Source organism: Peromyscus maniculatus, chromosome 3, assembly GCF_049852395.1.
Source record: "Peromyscus maniculatus bairdii isolate BWxNUB_F1_BW_parent chromosome 3, HU_Pman_BW_mat_3.1, whole genome shotgun sequence".
NCBI lineage: Eukaryota > Metazoa > Chordata > Mammalia > Rodentia > Cricetidae > Peromyscus > Peromyscus maniculatus.
Genome location: NC_134854.1, coordinates 81,018,307 through 81,030,450, shown reverse-complemented (window position 1 = coordinate 81,030,450; position 12,144 = coordinate 81,018,307). Strand labels below are relative to the sequence as shown.

The following is a 12,144-nucleotide window of genomic DNA, read 5'->3' as shown; positions in this document are numbered from 1 at the left end:
GACAGAGCAAAAGAGGTAGGGATGGACCTTCTCCAGGCTTTGCATCCCAAAGAGCGCCTCTCTGGTTTCTGTCTGTTATAGTCTCTCCCCATTCACTGAGGGACCACTCCCTAAGAACTTCACCCAAGGAGGACCGTCTAAAGAGCTCCAATGAGAAGGTCCTTGTTTTGTGGGTGATGGGGGTAGAGAGGGGGCGGAAGGAGAGAGCAGGAGCCTCGTGCTTGGGAAGCTGCCTACCATGGCCACCGTCCTGAGATATAACTGCTGTTAGCACCTGGATTTGATCTTGTCAAGGGGAAATAGTAGCTCGTGTCTGGCTGTGGGAAGTATTTTAACACTGACAGACCTTCCTTAGCCAGCCTGAGAATCCCCTCCCCAGGTTAGATATGGTTGAGATCTTAGTGCGTGTCCATCTCTTAGAGAAGTATTGCCTGATTCCGTGCCCTGGCCTGCTAACATAGTGCTCTTGGTTTGATAGCACTCTTAAAAGGCCTACTCTCTGTAGCTGCTACTATTATCTAGCTCTTCGTTTAGTCTTCTTATTCATTTCTTTGTTTCTAGGCCTAGAGTATGCCCTCATATTTCTTTTAGTAGGGCACTTGTTTTTATGAATGAGAGAGAGACAATCCAGAGACTCTAGGCAGGTGTGATTAAAGAATGTTACTCTTCTGCAAATTTCCTGCTGAATAAACTAATAAATAAAATGGCAATGTAAACTGAGTCATTGTCTCTCACCAGTTAAGAACACTTAGGGTTCCTAAATTGGGTGAATGTACAACAGAGAAGTTCAACAGCCTTCACATGGTTGTTTGGCCTTGGACTACTCTCCTTACTAATGACAGTTGGCTGGGGCTAGGGAGGAGGGTGTGGGGGTAAGTGCTTTTCTTGGGGGAGTCCTGAGAGTTGGGTTTGAAAAGCATGTGCGTTCTTACTCTACTGTGTCCTCTGATTTGCGTGTGTAGGCTCTGAAGGAAGGATCCCCTTGAAAAAGAGCTTTGAGTGTATTAGTTTTGGGGGGAGGCTTTTTGGTGGGAAATGGTTATTAACTGTAGTGAAAATACAGTAGTGAATACTGGTGTGGTCAAATGGTCTGGGCTATAAGGTGAGGAAAAGCGGCTCATGACATAACCTATCTGTTAACTTGTCACAGGGGTCCCCTTCCAGCAAGCGGAGAAGCCCTTTGCTGCAGCCAATCATCGAGGGCGAAACTGCTTCCTTCTTCAAGGAGACAAAGGTGAAGAGCTGGGTGCGAACCCTGCCCTGCTAACCCCACCTGGAGGGACAGTCCTTGGGCAGCGGGTCTAGTCGCATTCCCTCCAAGCCAGTAGCTACCCGAGCCAGCTGTGAACGTTCATGACCTACTTCCCAAAGTTTTCTTCCAGTCTCCTCTTTGTTAACTTGCTCTGTTTTGCTTTTGCTTCGATCACAGAGACTGTTTTGTTCCTCACTTTGTTTTTCGAAACTCATGATTACTTCTTAGGAGCTATTTAGGGCCAAAGAGGAAAATTAAGCCCAAAGCAGAAGTGAGTTTGAAGAGGCCCGCCCGTCCATAGTTTTGTGACAGTCTAAGATGAGAGCAGTCATTTATTTCCTGTAGTTAGGGATGATTATCTCAGAATCATCTATTGAGGGTGATCAATTGAAAGCTTCGTTTCCTTGCCTGAACTCAGGTAACCCACACTACAATACCTAATTTTAATGTATTAGACAGACGGTGCTTGATAATCACATCATAAATAGAACCTGAATTATGGGTGCGGTACTGGGACATCGGGGCTAGTGTGCTATAGTCTATCTTTAAAATTACAGCTATTTTCTCACAATACGCTTTGCTGTCAATGAAAGGCAATGTGCTTTGTCCATTGTGGTTTTTACCGATGAGCTGAATCTTGGTAATTGAGCAAATTTGGATAGTTTGTATATGAAAATTAGCATGCTTCTCTCAGCAGCTTATAATGGACTTATTACCGGGTAAAAACATGCTCTTGAATACATGCAAGATGTGACACTTAATGATTGCCTCATTAAATGAATAGTAGGTATCCTAATGATGCTCCTCCTGGACAATGACACTCTACTCGTTCTTATTCTTTAGCAAAAACTTTTTAGAAGATTACTTGGGCTGCGGCTTATTGCCCACTGGCTCACACCATGACCACAATTACAAGCAATTTTGCAATGGTGACCTTGCTTTTGTAAATCCTGCCGTCTTTTAGTTCATTTTTTCTTCTAATCAGACACAGTCATTAACATGTTCTTGATAACACATAGTAATTCTAATACAATTTATAATTTAGTGTGTTTGGAGATAAAAAGAAAAAAAAAACAAATCTAAATGGTGTCTTTAAAACTTATCCCCAGTTATACTTACTTTTTGGGGGGGAAGAAACTAACTTGTATGAAACAGAGCCAGCTCAAGTTCTGAAGGTTCTGAAGGCTTTCAGCCCACAATAAGCCCAGAGAATTTTCCTGTCCACTCCAGAAACCCACTAAAACATGATGGAATGGGGTTTTGTTCTCAAGACAGACACTTTCAGAGCAGTGGGAGGATGCGGCTGGGTATTACATGAGCTGAGTAACCGAAGTGGCTAACGGTTTACTCGTTTCCTAACCACATTTAATGACAAAATAGAATACAATTATATAACATGTAATTTTAGAATGTGTTATTTTGATCAGTGTAAAATAATCACAGTGAAAACTGATGTTTTTGTAGCTAGGATAGCTCATTACATTCCACACACACACTTAGCTTGCCCCGCCCCCCTACTTCTGCTGGAAGGTCGGGGAAGACACATATGGCTTCTTCTCTTTATAGCTCTTCACGCGTTTCCAGTCATATGCCATTTCCTCCCACCCTACTCCTTGCCTTAGGAACCTTTTCTCCAAGCTCTTACTACTCCTCGTGGAATGTGGGTTTCAGGTCCTGCAGCAGCCACTGGCTCTGCTGTGAACACGTAGGTCAGGTTCTTTGTGTTTCCCCAGAGCTAGTTCTATCCTAGCTATGTTTTAGCCAGGACAGTAGACCGGGAGCCAGGCCTTACTTTGCCTGATGGCAGAGGCCCTTTCAGTTCTCCAAATACTGTCTCCTGTGGACATCCACTGGTCAAATTTGCAGCATTGGATCAGGATAACTCCTGTGAGATGTTTCCTAGCACTCCCGGTCTCCACCCACAAGTTACTACCATCCCCTCTCTAGTTGTGACAGCCAAAAATGACACTGGATATTGCAAATACCATTGAGACTTACTGTCCATGACCCACCTCTTTGTGACTCCCATTGTGCTCAGGGATTGTGTGATCCCATGATGCTTACCTGCGGATTTCTTATTGGCTATGTATCCAGGGTTTTTTTTCCCCCTTTTTCTAACCTACTTACAGGACCTTGAACTTTCCAACTGCTTTTTATACTGTTATCAAGCTAGATGAAGTAAACTAAATATAGATTCTGTATTCTAGCAAACTAGATATCCCTGTCCACTCTGTCATTGATGCATGTGGGTATTGTGCCCTTTATATCATCATCTACGTAACTAATTATTGTTGACTCGTGGTTCCAGGCAAAGAGCCCACTATGGACTTTTTCCTTCAGGTTCATGTCACCATCTAGCATGTCACCATGTAGCATCTTGGCTGATAGTCACCTTTCGTTTTGATAGATCTGTGTACCCTGATCTTTATCTAAATCCAGATATCACATCAGTCCTATCAAAAAAGGACAACTTCTTTAAAGGAGTCAGTGCTGGGAGACTGACCACTGGCTCTTTCCCAAATATGCATTATTTGGGTACTATACTAAGTATCTACCACGTACAAGTTTTTTTTTGTATGTCATTTTCCCCATGGTTTTCCAAGGCCACTGAGAGTAGTTCTGTTCAGTTTATCCGGAAAAATATCAGAGTGCTTCAAATCCTCTCCAGACTTTAAAATATAAGTAGGAGGACTTTTGAGATTTTTTATTTACTTTTATTTAATGTATATGAGTGTTTACCTGAATGTTTGACTGTGCACCGTGTGTGTGTGTGTGTGTGTGTGTGTGTGTGTGTGTGTGTGTGTCTTTGGAAGCCACAAGAAGGCATAGGATCTCCTGTGACTGAAGTTACAGGCGACAGACAGTTGTGAGCTGAGATAATGGGTGTTAGGAATTGAACCTGAGTCCTCTGGAAAAGCCACCAGAGCTCTTGACCACAGTACCATCTCTCCAGCCCATTAGTAGAGCTTCTGAGAAATGCAATCTTACATTCTTACTTGTTGCTTTCCTTGGTATCCCTTTCCAGCTGTAAAGTGCTCGTTCACAGCTTTCTTTGCAATCTGAATTGATAGTTCACCAGACATGGGTTCTGCACAGTTTTTGGTCAAGCTCTGAAGCAGCAGTATATAGGCCTGAGCTCTGCCTGAGAGCTCTTGGGTCTGTTCTCCTTCATCTTCCTCATGCAGGGGAGGTAGAGGAGGAGAGGGAGGCTGACAGATGTTGCCTGCCAGCTGTGCTTCACCAGGTTCCGGGAATCTGCTGCCTCAGTTTGTAAAAATGGCATAGGGAGGAACTGTTCCTTCTACTTACAAAACTGTTTATCAAGTTTTTGTCTCAAGTTTTAAAATAATTTAAATTGAAAAGAATACTGAAGCATCGTTTCTTTGGGCCAGACAGAGATTAAAGACACAAAGCACAGCTGAGGCAGGAAGTGCCTCCTGGCTTCCTCCAGCTGTGCTTCCACACTTAGTCTTGGGGCCGCTGTTTTAATGAAACAGAGAGAAATGATGTGAATCTGGTTAACTGGGTGATTTCTGAACAACGCTTGTAATGGAAGCACACTCCAAGATATGCTCAGAGTTTCACTGAGATTGTGTCTCCAGGAACAAGAGGAGGGCTCAGAGGATGACAGCTCCACCAAGCCAGACTTCACCGTCGCTCTGAAAACAGACTGCAGCGCACACTGTTTCCTGGACCAACTTGAAGACGATGCTGATGGATTTATTTCACCAATGGATGACAAAATGCCATCAAAATGCAGCCAGGACTCAGGCCTTTCAAACCTCCACTCTGCTTCAATGTATGTTGTTTGGGCAGTGGCCTTGGAGTGGCTTGGTGCAAATAACAATAGAAATATTAGTTAGGCCAAAAGGCCACCGATGACTTCCTTAGGGTGTGTTTAAATGAAGAAGAAAATGATTTAAAATAAGGAGATGAGCTTGGTGGCTAAAAAAGAAGAAGTAAGTGAGCTTGAGGCAAGCCTGGGCTACAGAGTGGATTCCTGGTCAGCCCAGAGCTGTGGAGTACAACCTGATCTAGAAAAAGAGAGGGGAGGGTCAGAGAGATGGGGGGAGGAAGGGGAGAGAGAGAGAAGAGGAAGGGGGAGAGAGAGAGAGGAGTGGAGGAAGAAGGGAGAGAGAGAGGGAAGGAAAAGCACACTGTATCAATTTATCAGTTTTCTCATGTATTTTATCCCAGATTATTTGAGGAAGTTTTGAGATCTTGCCTGAACAAACAGAAGAGCTCTGAATGACACTGTGGCTCTGTCCACCACAGCTCATCATCTTACACTGAGTACAGACATCACTTTGTTCTCTCAAAAAAATACATATATATATATATATATATATATATATATATGTATATATATACATATATATACATGACAAAGTGCTGTAGGGTTTCATAACATCTAATAATTCATGAGTGGCACGATCCCCTAAGAGCCCCTGGAGCCTCGCCTTCTTTCAGAATGTGGGCATTCAAGAGAAAGCACCGGCCATGACTTCTAAATTGCTTTGCTTTCTTACTTCATGACTTCTATCAAATCACATGCTCATTACATGTACAACAATTCATATTTAAGTTTTCTGAAATTCATGTTCCTTTTTAGACCTGAACTCTTGGAATACCTTCAGGAAATGAGAGAAGAGAAGAAAATGATTCGAAAGAAACTTCATGATTTTGAGGACAATTTTTTCAGACAAAATGGGAGGTATGTGTGCGTCTGTCTGTCCCTCCTTTTCCCCATCACCTAGTCCACGATCCAGGCTCTCTGTTTCTGTCCCATCTGTGGAGTGCTTCCAACGTGAGAACTTTGCTATGTTCTCCCTGTAACAAGGTCCTCAGGTTTATGCCCAGGGACCCTCAGAGATTTTCAGTGAGACCGTGAGATTTATGTGTATAGTTAAGAAGAACTGTGTCTCATACAGAGTGCAGGACCTATACAGTGTCTGCTGATATGCAAAACCAGCCTGTCACATTTGGTTCTCAGCTAAAAAAAGTAGCTTGGAGCTGAATTTCAAAATGCCAGCACTGAGTTTTTTTCTCGGGAAACAAGAGGGAGAAAAATGATAACGGGGGATTTAACCACGGTTTAAAATCCAGAGTTGGACTGGGGATATGGCTCAGTTTGTGCCCAGTCCTGGATTCACTCAGGGGTGCTACAAAAACTAAAAGAACCAAGACGACAGCTGCCAAGTTTGAATGAAATGGGTGTGTGAGAAGCAGTAGTGAATGTATCTGTCTGGTGAATATGTTGTTTTATCCAGTGAATTTTAAGGTGTAATTGAATTGTCTCTTTATTAAATTTGCTGGGAAAGTGTGTGTGTCACAGAGTCCTCCTCACATCACATTGGGAGCTCAGGGACAAGACCATGAGGAGATCTGTGTCTCTCTCCGTGGAGTTAGGTTTCACCATCTGAAATTGGTTTTACATTAATCCAAATTAGATAAACTGTATGCAGTTTCTTTGGAGTACTTTCATGTCCTAGAGTGTGAAGAAATAAAAGAATTATAACAATTAGCTTTGGGACTGTGTTTTATATCCCAGTGTAGTTTCAAGATCTTTCCCTTCCACACAGACTATTTAGAATATAGATAAGTAGACAAAAGAAGTAATTCTCAAAATAATAATAATAACCAAGCCACTGGCTGCTGTTCTTGCAGGAGACAAAGTGCAGGCCTCCATGGCCGTTCTGTTACTTTGTTTGAAGGAGACAGTATTCATAGAGCTGAAATTCTTGGGCAGGAAGAGACTGGCATCTAAAACCTGTCAATTTCCACAGTTCATGCCTTCAGCTTCTACATAAGTCAATTTAATATTAATTATTAAAGTGTTAATGTGATGTTTCTGTCTGTTTGCCTTTTGTATTCTCTTCACATGTTGTGCATAGAATTCTATACATGAAATATATGTTATGGAAGCCCACAGAAGATTTAAGAAAGTAGAAATTGCATTGGTGCCACACTGATGGAAAAAAAAAAAGACTGTCTTGGAGTAGTTTAAACTAAGAGTGAGCCCAAATTTAAATTCTCCACTTCTCCCCCTGTGTCTTCCTTCTGTCCCTAATAATAGGCTTTCCTCTATATTTATCGAATATCACAGAAAAATATGGCTTGAGAAGGAGATAAGGAATCACTGGTCTTAATTTTTTTTTTTACCAGAGTTTACAAAGGAAAAATTTACTTTATGAACCAGAATGACCCAGAATAGCACTCTAATCCACAAACAAATATTATCAACCTATATCCATATATTGCTGCCAACATTTATGGTAGATACTTGTTTTTCTTAAGTTCGCTTTCAACCTATTGGCTGCTATCAGTAAATGATTCCTACAGTATCACGTGTGCGCACACACACACCACTCACACCACTCACACACTATTCTGAGTTTGGATGGAAGAATACAAAATTTAAGATTAAAGCTATGCCTTTAGCTTATCTTGTAAAAGCTGATTACATGGGAAGTGTAAGGCACAGTTAGATTGGTTACACTGTTTTCTTAAGGGGAAGATAACCTTAAAATAGGCTCAATTCACAATAGGGAAACAGATTGAGGACAGAGTTTTAAATGGTCTCAGGGCACACCATTAACTTGGTTGCAAATCTGGCAAAAGTTCCATTTCTGAAGGCCAGAGACATTTTTAGAGAAAGCTATTTCCACAGTGAATGGTAGAAATTGACTTCATCATCACTCAAGTTTGGAGCTGTGAGGGCCTAATGATATCATAGCATCCAGCTCACTCTCACATCTCAAGAGTGAGAAACCCTCCACAGGGCATGATGGTGACTGGGTGGCAGATATTCACCTTAGTCCTCTGTCACTGCCTTTTGCTAAGGAGTCATTTGGAATCCTTTGCTAAAGCAAAGCAGACAAGAATAAAATTAGCTTCATTTGTTAATGAAGCCTCCATCTGTCCCCCTTGCCCATTTTGACTCTGTAATGAAGTGAAAAGGAGTCATGGTGGCTGGGTGCTTGCTACATGTATTTCAGAGAGACTGCTATGGTAGAGCAGTCTCTCTTCCAGGAGTGTCACTGCCTGTCCTGACCACACCATACAAGAATGTACACAGTAGCTCCTTCTGGTCAAGTTTTCCCGAGAGTTGTGTTAGATCATGGATATAAAGTACCGTGTTGGACCTCAGAGTAAGCTTTAAGCCAGTACTAGTGCATATAGTTTGCATATAAAATTACCCAGTAAACTACAAAGACATAGCACTTTCAATTCACCAGTTGCTGAATTCTAAAAGCAAGTCTCAAAGTAGGAATATTAATTGTTCTTGAAATATCTACAAATTGTGTGTGACCTGATTGCTGATTGGAGATTTAATTGGGTGAGCAGTTAAGAGCACTTGCTGCCTTGCAGAGAACTCAGATCTGGTTCCCAGTACCCACCTGGCAGCTCATAATTATCCATACTTCCAGTTGTAGGGGATGCAGCTTCCTCTCCAAGCCTCTGTGAGTACTGTGTATGTCAGCAGTGCATTTGTGTATATGTACATACGCAGGCAAAAACACTCATGCATATAAAATAAAAATAAATAAATCTTAAAAAGAAATTTAATGGCTCATTAAATAAAATATATAAAATGAGAAAATATTAAGAATTGTGTGGTTTAGTATTATGTCATCTTGATACAAGCTAGAGTCATTTGAGAAAAGAGAATCTCAGTTGAGAAATACCCCCACAAGGCATGTAAGCAAGCCTGTAGTACATTTCCTTAATTAATTAATTAATTATTGGTGTGGGAGGGCCTGGCCCAATATGGGCATGCTGCCCCTGGGCTGATGATCCTGAGTGTTATAAGAAATCAGGCTGAGCAAGCCATGAGAAGCAAACCACTAATCAGCAATCCTCCATGGATGGCCTCTTCTTCAGTTCCTTCTTCTAGATTCCTGCCTTTAGTTCCTACCTGACTTCCCTTCATGATGGGCTGAAACAAAACCTTTCCTCTTCAAGTTGTTTTTGGTCATGGTGTTTTATCACAGCAATATAAGCCTTAAGAAAGTCAAGAATGAATAAAATATTTCTTTGCCAGGTGTGGTGGTACATGCTTTTGATCCCAGCACTTAGGAGGTAGAGGCAGGCAGATCCCTAAGTTTGAGGATAACCTGGTCTACAGAGCAAGCTCCAGGACAGCTAGGGATGTAATGCAGAGAAACACTGTCTTGAAAAACAAAAACAAAAAGCAAAACGTTCTGTTTATTCTGAGCAAACTATTACTGTGAAATCATACTTAACAATCAGTAGTAAATTCCTACATTCCTTAGTTGTTTATGATCTTCTATTAGATCCCAGATTAACTTTCTAGACCCTCAAGTTGCATGGCACCTCCAGAGAAAAACCACTTTTCACTTATCTAAATCCAGCCCATCTAGATACCAAGAGTATTACCAACACTGATTCTGCAGGTTGATAGCATATGTAGTTTCCAAATGGCAATTCCTGGTGCATGCTAGCCTCTAAAACCAGTAGAAAGTGATCCTCAGCTCCTCTTTCCTTTGTTTCCTCTAGAAACGTCCAGAAGGAAGACCGTACTCCGATGGCCGAGGAATACAATGAATACAAGCACATAAAGGCGAAGCTACGGTTGCTGGAGGTGCTTATCAGCAAGAGAGACGCTGATTCCAAGTCTATGTGAAGGCCTGGCAGTGTGGGCGACAGCTTTCCCAGGAATGATTAGCTCTGGAAGGCAGCCTTGGAGCTGTACCCTGCGAAGCAGGCAACCCCCTGCCTCTGAGCCATCAGATTAGCGCCTGCTTCCATTGCCTGCCTTCGAAACTGCCTGCATGGAAGATGACAGTGTGACCTGACTTAGGAATTTCATAATGGGAGAGTCGAGAGACTCCTACCCATGTCAACGCACACTGCAGTAAGAACCTAAGTGACATGAGCAGTGATCAGACTCACCATCAGACACACCCATGTACAGATAACTTGCTGTTCTTCCCTGACAACTAAGAAACACAAGGCCATCCTAAAACTGTGACAAACACAAGCTCAGGACTTCCCTCGCAGAGCCTGCTTCTTGTGGCGGTCTGTGCTCTCCCTGGCCCCCGTGCTTTGGCGTACCATTTGCTGCCTTGGCCGTTTCCCCGAGCTGTACTTATTCTCTCCCACCGATCCATTTCCCGTTAGCTCTCAGGTAGATGGAAGCTGTATCTGCCAGAGGTGGCAGGGCAGTCCTTTCCTTGATGCGCTCTCAGCCGACAGACTTTAAGTCCCTGCCTCATACTTGTGTATGCTGAGGACAAAGTGACAACCGAAGTAGCTATGCAGATGCGATTTTTAAAATCAGGTGACAGCTGAAGAGCCTGAAACCTCTTCAAGACACTGACTGCACTTTCCAGTCTCAGACATTGTTGAACACAAAACAAGGCCAGTGTTCCTACAATGATAACATGTTTGGGGCTCAATTTTGTTGCTGCACTAGCCAAACAAAGGGGTCTTGCTTAATTATTAGACTAGGTCTAGACTCTCATGGGAGAGAGGAGTCTGTATCAGCCTCCTGAGCTTACCAGAGTTTAATTTTTCTACGAAAGTGAGTCTGCACTAAAATCCTTAAATGGATGGGTAAGAAGATGTAGCCCTCAGAGCTCAGCTCAGTCTCAAGGCAGGATCTAGATCCCAGTTTCCAAGATGATACATAAACAAAATGGTGTGTGGCCAATTCCGATGCTCTTTTTCCCCCCCAAAGTCTATGTCACAAAGCTGTCTATATTAGACATTCTGGAGGGACCAGGGAACTTAAGACGCCCAATCCTTCATCTCTTCTGTGTGCTCGCTGTCACTCTGGGCTGTGTTGTTTCTTTTCACCCACTGTGTCTGTCTGAAGAATGAAGCCTGGGCTTTGCAGGCACCCGCACGCACGAGGTGAGGTGCGTGACAGCCTTGCTGGGCAGGCAGCAGGGAGACCTCCTTCTGTTTGGAGAGTCGCCTTCTACGGGGTGCAGTGTTAAGGAGGAGAAGGGAAAATGGTAACACCCGTGGCAATGATAACACCAGTTTGGGGTTCTCCAGTCAGATGATTTTTCAGGACGGCTCTCCTCACTGTAGCTCAGTCATCAGGGGGCTCTTTCAGTAATGGGGCTGGGGGTGGAGAATTCCTTCCGTTTTGCTTTTACAAATAATCACATAGAAGCATGAGCTGTGTGTTGGAAACACTCTGTTTTTATCCACACACTTAAAGACGGTACATAATCCTACAAATTTCAATATACATGAAGAGGTAGTTCAATGTTCTTTGCTCTGCTGTTTACATTTGCTGATTTCAAAAAGCTGTATTAGAAATAAAATTATGCAATGTAGGATTGTTTTCTATTTTTGAAGCCTGAACATCAATCATTCACATGACCAAAAATTGTATTTTTAAAAAGAAATCCATATCTAGTCTGTAATTTTTAACTACTTATTCTACTAAGTAAACTGTGGAATAACTCAAATTAGTACCAGTTAACGTTTAAAGCACATGGGGGCTCAGGAGTATTGTTTTGAAAAAAATACACTAGAGGTTTTTTCTAAACTGCATATAAATGAAATGCTACTAGATGTTTTGAAATCCATTGTTTTCACCAAAGGTAAATGAACTAAAAGACTTATCAGGACTCCTACTCAGTTTTATGTGATCAATAAAATATCAAGTTATTGGAAAATAAATCATGTATGGAATGGTTTCCTTCATAATCTCTAACCTGTTTTCCTCATAAAATGGAGTCCAAACGAATATGGGAGCTGTGTTTATACCAGGTCTTCTCTGCAGGCATATTACTCAGCGGTTTCTGGCTCTGCTAGAAGTGTGGGGGAAATTGGTTTCCATGGCAACTGTCTCTGCGGCTCTCTGTCTCCAAGCACTAGAGGCAGCATCTTAATTGACTTCACACAAACAG

The 12,144-nt window shown here is 42.3% G+C and overlaps 1 protein-coding gene across 2 annotated transcripts in view; it reads left to right on the top strand.

The window, feature by feature from the left end:
* The window catches only part of Fam13a (family with sequence similarity 13 member A), a 94,107-nt gene extending 82,193 nt beyond the window's left edge, over window positions 1-11,914 (top strand). For both annotated transcript variants that reach the window (XM_042273387.2, XM_042273386.2), the window contains 4 exons: window positions 1,151-1,234; window positions 4,855-5,051; window positions 5,865-5,966; window positions 9,773-11,914. In XM_042273387.2, coding sequence (XP_042129321.2) covers window positions 1,151-1,234; window positions 4,855-5,051; window positions 5,865-5,966; window positions 9,773-9,899 — 510 coding nt within the window. In that variant the 3' untranslated portion in view covers window positions 9,900-11,914. The remainder of the gene's footprint in view (window positions 1-1,150; window positions 1,235-4,854; window positions 5,052-5,864; window positions 5,967-9,772) is intronic.
* The last annotated feature ends 230 nt before the right edge of the window (window positions 11,915-12,144 follow it).